At 47.1% G+C, this 16,954-nt stretch overlaps 1 protein-coding gene across 3 annotated transcripts in view; it reads right to left on the bottom strand.

Annotated features, from left to right (window-relative positions):
• The window catches only part of LOC8034689 (inhibitor of nuclear factor kappa-B kinase subunit epsilon), a 42,685-nt gene extending 25,856 nt beyond the window's left edge, over positions 1–16,829 (bottom strand). For 2 of the 3 annotated variants that reach the window (XM_029977352.4, XM_042286860.1), the window contains exons 1-7: positions 16,401–16,460; positions 8,193–8,295; positions 6,720–6,860; positions 5,025–5,154; positions 2,911–3,001; positions 1,718–1,808; positions 682–839 (exon numbers count right to left, since the gene is read on the bottom strand). In XM_029977352.4, coding sequence (XP_029833212.3) covers positions 682–839; positions 1,718–1,808; positions 2,911–3,001; positions 5,025–5,154; positions 6,720–6,860; positions 8,193–8,295; positions 16,401–16,435 — 749 coding nt within the window. In that variant the 5' untranslated portion in view covers positions 16,436–16,460. Of the gene's footprint in view, positions 1–681; positions 840–1,717; positions 1,809–2,910; positions 3,002–5,024; positions 5,155–6,719; positions 6,861–8,192; positions 8,296–16,400; positions 16,461–16,615 lie in introns of those variants that run through there. The other variant, XM_040499695.2, reaches the window with a different exon arrangement.
• Positions 16,830–16,954: the final 125 nt, after the last annotated feature.

Genomic DNA, 16,954 nt, shown 5'->3' with positions numbered 1-16,954 from the left:
ACTCGATAGTAAGATTTAGTATGAAAACCTGAACTGGTGGATGGTTTTATGCCAATGTGATTTCCCAGTTAATATTAGTGGGAAACATTTCTCTAGTGGGGAAACACTGAATTAGCGTATAATTAAACTCCAATTCAATTTAGAAACAATTGGCACTGAACAGTGCTACACCGAGGCAAGTTGACTGCGCCGAGCCTGAGGAACGTCTGAAGAGATGCAAAGGATTCCATATGCTCTCGCAATACATCCCCTTTGGAATTTTGATAAATATAGGGTCGCTCCGGTAGATCTTAGGCCATAAAACGAGCCAGAAGACTTGACGCCTGCACATAAAAAGCTCAAACATTCACCGAATGTGCTTCGAGGTGGTGCTTTTTAGCCGACAAAAATGTAAGGCATAGCTCCCTTTCCAGGAAAAACGCAAGCTAAGTCTTAAATTTTTGTCTCAACCCACGCACAGTAAAGGTTGGAGCCGTCTATGCGCACGCGCCAAGTTTTCTGGCCTGTTCTACAGCGTAAATTTCACGCCACCCTACACCTGCCACAATGGCTCGCGAAACCCTACCCGGGGTTCAGAATGCGTAAGAGAAGTCGTTCCACGAGTGTGGCCATTACGGTTCCAGAATACGAGTCTTTTGAGGCGGGCTTAACCCAGAAAGAAAGAGGCCACAAGGTGCTCACATGGTGTCCCGGTTGCGACGTCCCCCGTATGCCCGGAAGGGCAGGTTCCCCGTGGCCACGTGGTACAGCGTCACCCCGATGCTCCACAGGTCCACCGTGGCACCAAACGACTTGCCCGCACTCTTTTTCAGCACCGCACGCTCGTACATGTCCGGGTGCTGTGCGCAAAGATCCCGCCCCCAAACCTTCGCTCGCCTCCCAAACTCCAGAGGGTGCCCCAAAACGTGGATGCACTTGTATCTAACTCGGGGACAACTCTCCGTGTTGTTTCAGGAGAACCAAAAAGTATGCACAAACAACTTACACTGCCTTCCAAGATGCATGATCGTTCATAGCGTCAACTTCGTTGGCACATAAAGTTGTCCATAATTATTGGGAAGGAGATCCAACCGCTGTGTCCCTAGCGGCTAAGTTGAGAACTACACCCGTGGGGACAACGTGAATTATCCGACTGCGTTTTTGATGCAGCGCTTGGCTGACGTAGACGAACGCTGCGTCGGTGTTTGCCTCAGGTTTATGTTCAATCAGTGAAGCACCAACTGGATGAGAGACCCAGCCAAAAGCTGATACAGCACTTATGTAAAATATTTGCCCCGCACTTGACCGAGGAAAAGGAAACAAAGAATCCAGTTCATGGGCCTCACGCCAGGTAAGCACAGAGCCGTGTGGCAAGCAAGCTGGACAAAGCGCCCGCACGGTTTGATCTCCCCACCAATAGTGTCAGGCTTCGGAATCAAGTATTAGAAGTGGCCGTATCTGTCATGAGCAATGGGTGAAGCTGTTGCTCCAATGCAGTCATCAGACAACTCAATGACACTGCAGCTTCCTTACCAGCAGAAATGAGCACCCAAAGCAGCCTTATTTGCATGTAGCAAATACTCCAAAATTTTCTAAGGGTGGCAATTCAGATCAAAGCAAACAATGAATAGTAGCACACTGGTTGATTGAATGTTGCACAGTTAAAATCAATGCATTCTCAAACTTTAATGAAACATTCCAAGAGCAGCTCAACGAAATGGTGCAGGCTAAAACCCACCAGGTATTCTTCAGTCCCGTAGAGCGACATGAACTGCTGGTCGTCCTGCAGTTCCCTGGCGGCCCCGAAATCCGCCAACTTGTACACAAACCTGGAAAGCGGATGACACGGAGAAGCGTGCGGATGAGAGTTTGTGCTACAGTCGGCTCTGAAAATGCTAAAAGGTCTGCATAGGTCACCGGCATTTTTAAGGAATAAAAAGCATGCTTAGAAAGTTCATTTTCTTGGATTTTAGTTACAGCAACGATGGCTACGGTAAAAGTATGAATCAATCAAAAAAGAACTATATTGCAAAAATTATTCAGTTACAATGCAATTTTAAAAAGTAAAAAAAAAAACTCTTCACCACTTTTTTTGGAAAAAGTCAGTCTTTTGGGGCACCACAAAATGGACGCCGCTAGTTCAGAACGACTGCCTCTTCAAGGCACTGAAGCAGCTCGGTCCCTTAGAGTAATTTATCGTTTGCATATTTATTGATCGATGCCCACCAACAGCAACATGCCTTCCAAATGGTGCATCGCAACACAGACGAAAGACGCACACACACCAAAACCCAACATTATACACACAAAAATACCGAACAATGTTTAAAATAAAAAAAAATAAAACAAAGTCACATATTCCACTAGAGTTGCAACTCGGAAAGCACGCCAGGCAAATGCTTTCTCACATTCTTGCCAGCAACTTGTGCCACTTTCATGCCCCATTTCGATTCACCCTCTCTGTATAATCTACAGAACACCCAGCGCAATGAACGTATCGTGCGACTACGCGCCCCGCACGTCGCTGTGAACCTCCCGAAGGTCACGTGGCACTCGCATCAGGGCAATGGATTGGCTTCCTTGGCTCGTAGCCTCCTCTGTGGTACACCATAAAAGGCTGGTTCACACACCTGCGACTGTTAACAATTGTGTGCCTTAAAACTTCCCCAAAATCTCTCGCGACAACACACAGACGCCATCTATCGGGTAGCCGGGGAACATTTGGCATTTTCGTATGTTCTCATAGATCGTGCAAATACCGTGAAACCTTCACCCTACCGAAGTGCAGTTACAGGTCCAGCTCACAGATGGCGCCAATGTGTTCTCTCGTCGCAAGGGATGGCAAGAACTCGGTCGTAAGTGAATGCGAGTGTGTGAATGAGCCTTAAGGTGGAACGGAGTATAGGGAGAATTCTGTCCAACAACACTGACCTGCCGTCCACAGCCACATACTTCATTATGTTCCCTGGCTTTAGGTCCCTGTGAATGATGTTGTTGTCGCGGAGGTGCTTCATGCCCGCACCTGAAAATAATGGTCTCGTCGGTCACGCCACCGCGTCCAAGGCACGCCCCGCAAAGTGAAAAAACCACACGCCGCATTTCGAATTCGAGCGAGGCACCGATGAGTCCCTTGAGATGCTTGCACTAGGGCATTTGTAAAGGGACACTAAAGTGAATTTGCAAAATTGTAAGTAATCTGTCTGTTTACTATCGTCTTCAGTCACTTCGTTCACACATGCAGTATGGGCGACGAAAACAATTCGAGACATTACATTACGTAGTCTACGCCTGAGGCGTAGGGTACCTAAAAGTTTTTCACAATGTTAAATACAATTCTGTGTCACGTTAAAAAAAATTGTCTGCTTTTGCATTAGTTTCTTTGAGACACCACAAATACTTTGAAGTGGCGGCCCGTGCTATGGTACCAATACAAGCAACGTTGAACCATAACACGACACGCTAGACTCGCCAAAAAGGGGATTAATATTGTCTTTTCCGCTCCATAGCGACCCACTAAAACTTTCTAATATTGAATTTACCCTTGATGCCCTCTTACCTCAGGTGGTTGTTGGGAATGTGTAAATAAGAATTTCATAGATTTTGCTGGCCATCATGTTCTGCGAGTTAGGCACACAACAGGGCAGTTTAGTAAATCGTTTTCAAAGGTCCGATGCCACTTCAGGTGCGCGCTTCAGAGTATACATCGAAATTGCAGCGCGAGCTCTTGCTAAATATAGCGTGGCCTGAAAGCATAGTCTGCTAAAGTTCTTCCATAATTTGTGCTCGTTGCTAGAAAACAGAGGCCTTCTACAAGATGCCCGCGCCTGGTACATCGTTTTCTTTTCCATCGATCCCAATTTGAGGCAGGTTTGAGTGTGATAAGCCATTCTTTTTAAGAGGAAATGTTTTGTGAAGATGTAAGTCATCCTTACATATTCAAGTCACCAGATCTCACGCATGTGTTTTGAGCTCCTTGATCAACCGAGAATATCTATGAAACGTTCCTTCAATGGGTGCGGGGATGCATCGCAGCTCCCAAGTATGCATTTACTTTGCCACGGGCTAAATCAAAGTACTTCAACAGCTCAAATTCGGTGACTGCGAGGGCACAGCCTTGCAGCTTCGTAAAACCTACACCCGAGGGGCTAGGCTTGGCAAGCGCCACAAAATAGGGCAGATTACGCGATAGGAGCTGAAAATACCCGTAAGTCACGAGGTCGCTGCTGCTGGACCCATCGCCCGTCGCTCAGAAAGGGGATTTTCTCGGCTAATCCTCTCAAAAGAAGCTGCTGCAAAAGGGGACCTTTCCCTCGCCTCACCGTGCTACAATACAAGAAAGAAAGAGGGCAAGGAGGACTTTCCGCCAGGCGGAAGAATATTTCTGCTGGTCCTCCTTTAATTACCTTGCAGAAGCACATACTGTAATTGCAAGCTGTTTAGGTTTATAAGAATCAAATGGAAATATTGGAGGTGAAAAGTTGTTACCTTTCTTACATTCGGTTTTATTTTGGCACGTCCGATCGTGCAACATTCAGGCGGTTTCAGATTTCGAATTGGAGGTACTTTCCCATCAGATGGTAACCTATCTTTCTCTGAATTCAATTTTGAGAAGCATTAGAAGTGTGATTTCAAAGATCCAGTGATCTAATTGCCACTACTGCCAGTGCAGTCGGCATGCGAAGCGACAATCTCACACGTATCACACGCACGGAGCGTGTAAATTTAAAACTATAAATAGCCCCAGCAAAACGAAACACCGTGCAAGTGTAACATTTATAGTTCACCAAAGAGAACAAATAGCAACACCTCCGCAGCCCGCACAGTTTCGTATTGAGCCGAGAACTTCCAAATGTGTAATTGCCGCTGTAGATGTACAGCGATGACCGTGAAAGGGTTAAGTACTTACAGTCGCGCCACTTCTTTAAAATCGCCATTAACCGACTAACTACCAGCTCAAAAACTGCTGGAAACACGGCCCCCCAGTTCCCCAAAGTGCCCCACAATTGGAGACCGTGTGAGTCGCAGACAGTCCTGGGGAAACCCACTGAGGTCCTTGAGGACGCAGAGGAAGTCCTGTTCCTCAAGCCCGTAGCTGTTGGCGGGGTCGTCCAGCAGAGTGAAGAGGCTGCCGCCTGTGCACAGCTCCATCACCAACACCTTGCTGCGGCTCTCCACCTGCAACCACACGGGGCAAGCTACACATGCCCGTCGCATCCACCTCGATGGGGCGTCCCACAAAAATACTTAAAGGGGCCCTGCAATGACTTTTTGACTGGTTTTTAATTTGCACTGAACCTGAGCGTACTGAACGTAGTAACTTAATCCAACTTTTCTTTTCTCAAATTTCGCTTTATTTTAAAAGTTATAGGCAAATTAGAATTACAAAAACAAGCATAAAATAACCTCATTCATGACGTCGTAGGTCCTGCCTTGGGTGGCCTTGAACTAGAGAAGGAGTAGTGAGCTCATCGAGCGCACACGGCTGCCGCACTCCGTGTCGACGGCTCGAGAGGGCGCCACTAAAGCACGTGTTGGATAGGCTGTATGAAGCGGGCGGACAGGGCAGCTCGCATTGTATTTGCAGCGTGACTAAACACTAATTCGGCATAACATTTCATTGGCCACAAACGACAGCAAACACGGGGTAAAGATCAGTTCAGAACGGGAGCTACTTCGCGCTGACGCACCGCCAAATGGCCAAATCGCCAACAGGGCCCGCGCCGAAGGCCTTCGGAACGCTCGGAACCGGTCGAATTCTTGAGCCGGTATACGACCACAGCGCCGCCGCGTACATCCGGGACCTTTCTACGCTCCTCGTTTGTCGTAGCCTCATCCCACTAGCCTTTTCTAGTATGCGCCGTTTTTTTCCGCCGCTTGGTGGCGGGTATGTCGACGGGTCATTTCTCGTTTCCGTACTTTCTAAACTGCATTTGTTTCTTTTCTGATCTAAAATAGTGAACAAAAACTACTTTCATACATAATTGAAACGGTTCACGACAACTTATATTTTGTATCTCGACTAAAAAAAAGCTCTTAGCGGCTTTGACCAGTGGCAAGCCCAGGACCAAAGACGTCACATTTTGCGCGCTTTCGGTACCGCGGGTCGCCCTCGTCGGTGAAGGAGGTTTCCGTGTCGTCCGGTTAAAATATGACGCACTGATTTTTAGTTACTCTCTCCGTGCCCGCTGGCTTGCCCCAACCCCAAGAGACGTGGAAACCGCAAAAAAGGTAGACGCTTAAATATGATTGCAGGGCCCCTTTAAGGTGTTTCTTAATTCAGAAAGTAAGCAAAGCATCGCCGAACGTGCAATCTCCTTCCAAACGTAGCGCTAGTAGTCCGGACCAAATGCTAAAGTATACAAACTCAGTTATCTATTCAAAAGCTTTAAGCAATTTTCAGAAATTTTAGATGTGAAAATGGTGGTCGACAAAGCCCAAGGATGCGTCAAGCCGAATAATACAAACTACATAGAAAGAGCTCCATTTTCCCGCCAAAATATTTAGAAAATTACTTCACTTTGAACAAGATAACAAGCAGCCCCGAAACTCTGGCACGTGGTTCGGGCCGCAGGCGCTAGCTACACTTGGGCAAAGGCTGAGCATTTTTTTTTGTGGCTAAAAAAAAAAACCTAAATTTTTTGGGAGGACACGTTGTACTAGACATAATCGAGTGGCACTTTCAGCAACGTGCACGCGACGGCCAGGGAAGAGGGCCAGGGAGGATAGGGAAGGACACTCACGTCTTCCTCCACGGCCAGCAGGCGGACAATGTTCTCGTGGTTCACCTTGTTGAGCACCTCGAACTCTCGCATCTGCACCTCCAGGGGGCGCATCTGGCTCACCTGGTTGAAGGTCTTCACTGCCACGGGCTCCCCCGTTTGCTTCGAGAAAGACGGGAATCGGCGCAAGTTGCAAGGCACCAAATTCACAGGAAGGGAAGAGTACCGCGGCCACATACATATAATGTTTTTGCGTCGCGAGAGTACGGCACCTGGAACGCTTTTTCAACTGGTGCGTTTAGCGTCCTAACGCGCCCAGGTATCGAAAAAGATCCCAAAGTAGCAACAAATGATGTCTTACCCCTTTGCTTTTTTTCTGTGCTTCGATCTAGGAGGCAAGACAGTCTCACTGACACCATACCTTAAGATGTTAAATTCAAACTTTTCCGAGAAAGATGCAAGTGCCCCCGACAAGCATGCCCCAAATCGAAGACGAAACATTTGGCCATAAAGCTCATTTCTCCCTGCAAAATAACACGACCGTGCACACGTAGCAGGCTGTGCCCGTCCAGAGCTCCGCTTCTTTCTTACAGGGGCTGTGCAACGACACTGGGTAGGAATGCTTCTTACATCACACAAGCTTACTGGCACTAGTGGGACCCAAGTATACTTGCACGCAACGCAACTGACCAAGAAGCTTCGTCGCCGCTTAACTTGGAGAATAAAAGCAGACTTTTTATTTCAGTCTCTCCTTTGCAACACTTTACCAGAAAGTTGTAAGGATTGCATTGCTGGTATTGTCAATGACACGATCCCCAGGATGTTGTCATCAAGCTTCACAATCCCTACGGCAACGATATCTGAATGCGGCTCATACGGTGAACACATGCACTGCACGAGCATTCGATTTGGGCTCTCGACAATCAATGCCTTGCTTTTGGGTAGTGGCTCGTGCCTAATCGCTGCCCAGACGAAAAGAGCAGAACCTTAACTATTAAAAACAAATACCTCCGACTTGCACAGCAATACCAACGCTTTATAAGACGTTTCGTCTCCTATGCGGGAGACATCATCATCGCAGCCACATACATTACTCCCGCATAAGAGGCGAAACATCTTATACATTGTTGGTATTGTTAAGCAAGTCGGAGGTATTTGTTTTTAATCATGAATCCCAGCTTTTGGAACATTTGTTGAACCTGAACTATGCGTGGAACGCAGCGCGAGCCCTGTGGCATCGAAGCCAACCCAAGTGTGTGACTAGGATAAACACTGGAAGCATATAGTCGGCCCTAGATCACGTGGCCACTCGTTCTGGCTGCAAGCTGAAGGGGTGAACACTGCTTTTATTTCTCTTTTCTATGTCTGCCACTGCGTGGAGAGAGAAGCTCCTGTTTTGTAGATTATGAATGTCGATCGAATGATTCTAAGCGGTTTTCGCAGAAAGTACAAAAACTGTGGCCCTTCAGAGGGGCTGTGTCTTGCGTCCCTCACCTTGTTCACGCCCTGGTACACGGCACCCGTGGCGCCTTTGCCCAGCACGGCCGTCGTGCTCCAGACGTAGTTGGGGGAGCCTCGCAGGTAAGACATGCTGGCCCTGGAAAGCCCCAACGTGCCAACATGCTTTCCTTTTTTCTACACTGCAGACTAAGAAAAACATTAGGAACAGCGATACAACGAGGCACAAAAAACAACACCCAGAAGACATCAACTTTATTTGTTACAAAATAGTTTCCCAAAGATGCAGCTTTTAAATTTGCAACGAATGTGCCGACCTTCGTACTATATCAACAATAATCGTTGGCAACTTATTCTTTGCAGTTATTGTCCTAGAAAAAAGCAAAAATTTAAATGGATCGTTACAAGCGCAAAACTCCCTAATCTTTTTTTTTTTTTTTTTGTTAAAACGGGTGCTTGCTTGCAACGCCGAAGCAGGTAAAGAGAGCAATTTATTTGCGTCAAACCATTATATATCAAGTACAAAAACTGGAACCTCTTTTCTGAGAACCTAGCGTCCTAGCATAGAGCGTTTCGAGGCCCCGTAAATTAATAATTTCAGTCACGCTACAACCAGCTGTGGCTTCCCATCGCAGTTTGCGGGAAACTTGCTCCTAAAAGGACGCCTTGGCGGAGACATCTCCGGAACTACCTACTGTTGACAACAGCTAGCTACGCAGAAAACAATAGATAAACTAAGTTAGCTATGCCTAGAGTATCGACGCTCCATTCACCAATTTTCTTGTGGGCGCCGCCATTTTGGAGCTTAGTGCAGAACGGGTGCAACAGGCAATCGTTAAGATTCGAAAATGCAGCTTGCTGATCTTTAGATACATTGTCTGGAAGCTCAGGCAAGTCGTCCCGCTTCGTCGCAGACAGCTCAAGAATTTCTGGAGGACGGAAAAGCGTTCTTTGCGATTTTAGATAAAGATTTATTAGCTGGCAACAATGATTTAAACAAGGAGTGATGGTACCAGGATTGTCTTTCAGCAATGAGGTACTGTGCATGAAATCTGAGGCTCAATCAGGATTAGAAGTTAGACAAAGAAGCGTAGGCAGATTGGCACTGGGACCAGATGAAAAGGCACCAAATGAGGGAGTACAGGGGAACATGGGATGGTCGTCTTATTGAGAGCACAGAGGCAATTGTTGCCTCTTTGCTCTCAAGTTGAAATTTGAACAAAGGTCGACTGAAATGTATGATATGCATACCTGCCAACCTGTGGACTTTCTAATTCAAAAAACTCCCGCGGCCGCAGGAAGGGGGGGGGGGGGGAGGGGGGGGGGGTGCGGTTGCGGGGTAGTAAGAGGCAGGCACATATCCCTAGTGTTTACGCAAAGCGATGTGCAGCTTAATGTCAGCCTTGCCACAGTGCGAGACGCTTACATCACACGTGAACGTGCGACAGAATCCAAATTTCTCTCCCTTCTTGGACAGCACGAAGCATGGGCATTCCAACATGTAAGATTTCAGGAACAGCTGAAAGTACCTCTTTTGAGGTTTGGAGTTCACCATTGCGCCGCGAAGCCACCGCGATTAGGGAAATGCTATGATTATACATGCAACAAACGCAGACACCTCTTTGCTTGCCACGAATTCGAAACTGGCCGAAACAGCGAGGCCCAATCTAGGGCCCAACACACCATACCAACGTCCAACGTGCGCCGCCAATAAAGTTCACTTTACCGCCAACAACCTCCTTGGCCGCCGAACACATGAACTAGGGTGCATGAACAAAGGCTTTGGGCTTTGGATTGGTTTTGGATCCGTGGCCACCGGATAGACGAATAGTAAAAACTAGAGTGCTGCCATGGACGGTACCTATCGACCTCTTGTGGCGGTGAAAGGTACCGCCAGCAGCAATAAAAAAAAAAAAAAAAAAGATAACAAAAAAAAATTTTTTTTTTTTCGTACAATTTGAAGCAAAATTCGTAAAATCGTAAAATTTGTCCCAATTCGTACATTTTACGAAAAATTCTGAAGAGTTGGCAGGTATGGATATGCATTGGGCACAGAAGGTATTGAAGTATGTGTACAAACCAAACCCGAAAGCTTACATTTGAATATCGACACACTGGTGATGGGGCTGAGCAGACTACTGCAGTGGAAAAGGGAGTGAAAGAGACAAAAAGGAAAATGTGGGAGGGAAGAATGCAGAAAAATTCAGCTCTAACAGTGCACAGGTCATAAAAACAGGACATAAAAAAGGAAAATGTGTTTGACTATTCACTGGAAAAAGTTCTTTTCTGTTTAAGGCAAAAACGGGAGTTTTAAGGATGAGGATGTAAAGAGCCAAATTTCAGGAGACAGACACCTTATGTGCCACCTGCCATAATGAGAGCGAGACACTAGACCACCTGGTTTTGAAGTGCACAGGGCTTCGCCCTGACCTCCCTGAAAGGGTTACGGATTTGGCCGGGGCCCTGGGTTTTACTGGCGACGATGGAAGAACAGAAGAGAAAAAAATTACAGACACAAAAAGGCATTAGAAGATTTGTGGAAATTATCTAGGAAATATTGATTGACGCACAACTAACTGGCACAGCTGGGGACAGGCAGGACAGAGGAAAATTGGGAGTACCTCCCGCGTGGCTCCGGCCTTAAGTATCAACCCTGCCTCCCAGCTGGTGCGGGCTAGGGTAACGCCAACAAGGTTTGACCAGAGGAAAATTGGCGACTCCCTTGTTGGGGGGAAGAGGCGAGGGTGAAATTTTTGGTGTTTTTTCCCAATCCCCAAAGGTCATCCTGGTGATATCCCACACTGCCTCATGGTATTTAGAGGGAGAAAATTGGTTTTAGAAGGGCGGGAGGAATCATAAGTTTGTGTTTTTAGACTTAGGCTTGGTGGCGCAAGCTACCGCCATGGTGTAGGAAGGCTCTTCAGGTGTGGAGACTCCTCTCCTCGCCCAGTCGGAACGGCGAACACATGACGTCATAGAGATCATACATACTCATCACGTCCGCTCCTCTCCTATGTTTTCTCCGCCTGCCCCTAGAGGGCGCCAAAAAGTTCAGGCCGTCCAGTCGCCGGCCCTCTGCCGGAACGTGGGCTAAGTCACCCATTGGTTACGCACGCTCTAATTGTTTCCAACTTTTTTTTTTTTTTTTTTGCAATGGTGAATTGAGCATGAAAGAAATGTAAAAACCAAAGATCCGAATTCGGAAATAGCCAAACATTTGTATGAATGCGCACCGACTGCTCTCCAGCCTGGGGAAACGTAAACATTTTAGAAAGGGAAAACAATGACATGAAAATATTAGTAAAAGAGACAATCAGGATAAAGACGTCTGCCGAATGCATCAGTCACATGCTCGGTCGTTGTTCTTTTCCGAATTGAGGGCGGCTATAGGGGATTGTCTTGCATGCGGTAGACGCAGACACAACGGACTGGCCATCTGATTCAGGGTCGGATTCTGTCTAGCGTTCTCGTGGAATGCAGACGCTTCTCCGGTGTCGGTCGAACGTGCAAAAGGGTTCGGATCGGATGAGAACGCGACAGGACTGCAAAGGAAAAAACCGAGATGCAAAGAAGCAGTCTCGAGAAAAGAAGAGAGAGTCCCGACTGCGCGACTCTACAGCGGAGGGATATTTCTTTTTCACTCGTAGACCGCCGCGTCGGCTGGTATTAGGGAGTTACTCTTGTTTTTCCGTCTGCTATTTTTCGGGTTATGAAAACTTCAGTGTGCTAAGAGAAATTATAGTTGAATGGCCCCACTTACATACCACATTGTACGCGAACCCGTAGCCACCGGAAAGCAAGCTGCACGCCGAGCAGGCAGCTAGCACAGGCAGCCCGGTGCACTGCCGGATGGCCTGAAACTTATGGCGCCATCTGGGGGTGGCTTTGTGAAGCGAAGCGCGCAGGGTGTCATTATCTGGTCGAGGCGGAGAGCGGAGTCTCTACACCTAAAGAGCCTTCCTACACCGTGGCTACCGCCTGTTACAGAAGGTGGTAGCTTGTGCCATTAACATTGATCCATTCATGACTGAAGTATTGTTATTCTGAAGCATAGCTTATTTAGTGGTCTTAGTAAACACCAAGAGGTTTCGGACTTGCATGAACATCAACGTAACATCAACAGGTCGTCAGGCACTCTCCCAAGCACCTATGTGTCAGGGCTTCGTCGCTTCGTGGAAAAACTTGGACGCAGCAATAGCAACCGGCCTAAATAAGCGGCTCAATCCTCCGTCCAACCCACTGTCACCCGTGACAAAGGTCCCGAAACGTCGAGAATTTTGTTTTTATTAAACTTGAGTTCCAAATTTCAGCCAGTCTGTCTTGCAGAAATAAAATTATGGTCCAGTCACAGACGACATGAAAGGGCCTACACAAACATGTGGCTTAGAAGGCCTGCGGCGCTACCTATCAGAAGAAAGTTAAATCACGATCGAGGCTTCAGCAACTGTTAAATTTCTTGTCGTCCCTCCCTGCCTGACGAGCTGTTGCAGAGTTAACGATTTCCAGATTTCGGTCAAACATTTGTGGAAGTTGCCCTCTGACACTCCTAAAGTAAAGAACAGAAAACAAATTTCATCTGCATGTCCTAGTTGTGTAAAAAAAAAAAAGAAATATTGGCATTTCTGGCACCCCTCAACTCACTCCCAGTCTTCAGGGTCACACCTGGTCCCCCTCCTAGTGACATATTTCGGGGTGCCGTGTAGCATCCCGTGTGCTCTCTTGGGGGACGCTTCCTCTCCCTCTCTCTCCTGACATTACCGGCCTCATGCTGCAGCTTAGAGCCGAGCGAGGTCTTGTAATCTTTTCGCCGTAGTTCCTTCGGCTGCCACTTGCGGCTGCAAATGGTGCAAAAGCTCGCCTTTTGCACCATTTGCGGAATCGCAAAATTTTTTAATGAAGGAGATGTTTTCTGTATCCTCCAGGACATGATAAACAACGTAAAAATTACAAGATGCAAATTCTTTTAACCCATTCGCTACCAAAGCCAGCGAATCGCCGGGTGTGCTGTCAGGGGTGCCAGAGCTGGCAATTCGCCGGTCTGCATGAATTTCTGCTTTAAAGAGTAATTCATAGGTGGAGCACTATGTAGACTTGGGGTAGAGCAGTTAGATACCTTGCAGGGGTGGAACTCATGAAATGTACTTAGGAGCAGCCACGGGAGCAGCTGAAACAGCTGTTTTGAAGCAGGTTGGGAGCAGCTAAAACAACATTCTGGAGTAGGCTAGGAGCAGCTCAGATCAGCTTTCATTGCACTTCAGCTTGTGTCTTAGACGAGCACGGGAGCAATTTCAGTTGTGGTTAGCAGCCCAGATGAACATGAGTGGTTAAAGATCTAGTTGGATTGGATAACAGCGTAACTGATGCGAAAACTTGAAACTTTGTGAGCCTTAATGAGAACCAAAAAGCAAGTACCATATGTTTCTGAAGATAGTGCCCTTGATAATTTTTGAGTGGCTTTCAGCTGCTCAAAATGCAAACCAGCACTGCTTATCACACAACCCACACGTGCTCGACATAGTAATTATATGTGCGAACCTTGTGACGTGTGTAGGCAATGGACGTGTAGTTGCGCGGAGGAACAGGGCAACAAATTTCGAGTTTATATATTGTGCAACTCAATATCGAAGCAGCAGACTACGATTAACGGAGTTATTCTATTCTATACGATAAGCAGGAGCAAGGTTAAAGTACCCGAGCAGATCTACCGCTCGAGTGAGAGCTGCAGGTCGGCAAGATTTCGGATCGGACCGCGCTTCAGTTCTATCAAATCACGATTTATCTTGCGGGAATGTGGTTCCAACTTCTAACGATGAAGTACTAAAAGGAATCTTTTACTCATTTGTTTTCAACTGGGGATCCCGGGCCCCAGAGCCTCAGGCAATCTGACGCTTAACGACTTGACCTCACCTCGGCCCTCTTTAAGGGATACTCAACCGAAATTTGGATTTCACAAAATAAGGTAGCAGGGGTGTTCAACGGGACGCCACAAACTCCAAAACACCACTCATAAAGCGATATCTCAAACGAATGGCCGTATTTTTCTAAAATAAGGATGCGATTGAGTGAGAATCGCGACGTCGGGTTTCCTGCAGAATTGTTAGAAGGAGGGAGAAACGGCCTTGCTTCCTTCGCTCTTCGCGTCCTCGCGGAGTCAAAGAGAGAAGAGGAGGAAACGAGAATCGCGACGTCACGGCCTTTCTTGGCCTTGTTTAAGCGCGCTCTTCTTCCACAAAAATACGACCATCCGTTGGAGAGATCGCTTTATGAATAATGTTTTTGGGTTTGTTGCGCCCCGCCTAGCGCTACCGCGTTGTTTTCTGCAACCAAAACTTCGATTCAGCATTTCTTTAAGCGCTAATGGTTGAAGAATAACAATCCAGTCGCAGGTGGTGTAGTGCTTGGAATCCGACCACAGAGTTTTTTCACGCGCTTCCGACTCGGGATACACAGGGACAATAAACAGAACAAAGGATTGCAAGGTCGACCAAGCTAAACGCGCTCATTGTTGCCAATCGAGTCGATAGAAACCAAAACCAACACAAAATATGCATTTTTTTTTTTTTTGGCACACGTTTTGCGATTTGGTGCATAATGGCGCGAGGTGTTGGCTGTGGCGCAGTTTCAGCAACATGGCGCAGGATGGCGCAGACAAATACATCTGGCACAAAATGGCGCAGCCGTTCCACCCTTGACATTGCCAACAGATGGCTAGGGTCGTTCTGTCCATTGTGTTTGTTTGAGCTTGCTGTTTTGTGTGTCGTCTTTCCCGCTCAATCGCTGCCTGCTTGGAGAAGATGGCAGCGCCCACCCAGCGTGTGGTGTGGCCTTTTCGAGGATGAAATCATATATATCCTCTTCGACAGCGATGATAACGGGACGTCTGGTGAGGATAGTGAGTTTTCGGAGCCTTCTGTCAATGACGCGAGCGATTTTGACAGCATTTCAGAGTCCGAATCATGACAAGAGCGCACTGGTTGTGCGACGCCTAAGCGACCGAGGATGGAGTGCTTTGAGATCTTTCATACAAGGAAGAGTCTGTGAGGACCTATTGATTTAAAGATTTGAACGAACCACTTAAGCATGTAAATAAACATGTTTTACTGTAAAAGCTTATTAAACAAGCAAAACAGTCACGCCTAGTGCGGCCCGTTTTAGGGAAAAAAATGTGCGGTACGAACGGCATGATGCGCGCGGTAGCGAATGGGTTAATCTGAAAATCGTTGCAACCCCCTTTAATGTTGGTTTCAGCTCCAACCATAGACCCATTCCACAACAAAAGGCGAAATCAAGCACGGCTGAAACCACTGAGTGGGCAAGTTGAGCAATTAGTTTTCAGGTGTTTGCCGAGATTAAAGACGATGAGTAGTGCTTTACAAATTAAATAAGAACCACTTATTGCTTTTAGTCCCACAACCTTATCCCGCAACGAACCAAGGCTGCACTTTCAAACCCTGAGATTTCTCGCTCTCGACCTTCGTACTGGAACGCCGCAAGCTTGATCAGAAGCTTGATCTAAAGGCAGCGCCGAGATCGGTGTCGACAGGTCCACATGCTCGCTCGCCTGGGCTTTTTCACATTGTCCACATTGTAACATTGACAGAACCAAGTGTCATATAACTGTTGTTTCCTCTCTTTGTGTGTTTCTTTAGTGTGTGCGTTTGTGAGTTTAGTGTGTTTTTGTGTGTGTGTATTTTTAGAGAGTGTAAAGTTAGCCATGGCCCCAATGGGTGCCTGGGGTGCTATGTTGCGCTTTTTGCACTCCCAGGAGACTTGAAAGAAGGAAGTGACGTCAACGACTAGAGCAAACGCAGATTGGATGTTGACAGAAGAAAACAAAATCCAACATCCAATCTGCACATTTGCTGCGTTGTTGACGTCACTTCCTTCTCCCTAGTCTCCTGGGAGTGCAAAAAGCGCAACATAGCCCCCCTGGTGTCTCCACTGTGGATGACAAATTTATCCAGCGCAGTACTGCTAGTCTGGGGTCTTTAACGTGCACCAGTCTGTAATAACTTACAGCCATATTTTTTGTCTCAGCTTTCAACTCAAACTGCTGTGCACAAAAGATGCCGCTTTCAACCCAAACTGCTATGCACATAAGATATGCCAAGTTCTCAATTTCGGAAATTCGAGCCGCTAGAATATCGATCGTCACCGCAGACACGCACGTGTTATCCGAACATGACGTGAGAGGCGGGCACGTAGCTTTAAACACGCCCAACAGAAAATAATTCAAGCACGTACCCACAAAGGAAGTGCGCCTTGGGACTATCAACCATTACCACCGTCTAAAATTGTGTTTAAAAACACGATATCCTGTCAGACAGCTATCATTTTATCAGTTTATGCCAATCTCACAGCGTGACAACAGTCAGTTTACAGCGATCGCAACGTAAGCGCGACAGCTCAGTGCAGTCTTTAATAAACAAGGCGAGAAAACCGAAACCTTCGACACTTACGCGCGAGTCTGCCTTTCGCCGTAGGGGAGCAGGCGGCAACTGTCAGACAGGCGGGGTCAGAGGCCGGGGTGACCGGTGAATCAGCTGTCAAGTTCGACCCGATATCACTTCTTCACTACACGCACATTCGCGAATCAACCAACCCAACCAGAACAACCAGGAACTCAAAGCCAGATAAGAACGGCCCCGAATAAAATTACAAACATAACAAAACCATAAAACACTCTCAAGTATGAATAGATCAATAGCCGATGCAAACCTTTTGTAAAGGAAGGTAGCTTGCGCTACCTACCCACAATGTTCAAGTCACACCTGCGGCGCCTCCTCGGGAACGACCAC

This window comes from Ixodes scapularis, unplaced genomic scaffold (assembly GCF_016920785.2).
Source record: "Ixodes scapularis isolate PalLabHiFi unplaced genomic scaffold, ASM1692078v2 PGA_scaffold8__174_contigs__length_109621045, whole genome shotgun sequence".
NCBI classification, from domain to species: Eukaryota; Metazoa; Arthropoda; class Arachnida; order Ixodida; family Ixodidae; genus Ixodes; species Ixodes scapularis.
Note: the sequence above shows the minus strand (reverse complement) of the source record. Positions and strands in the feature narration are given on the sequence as shown.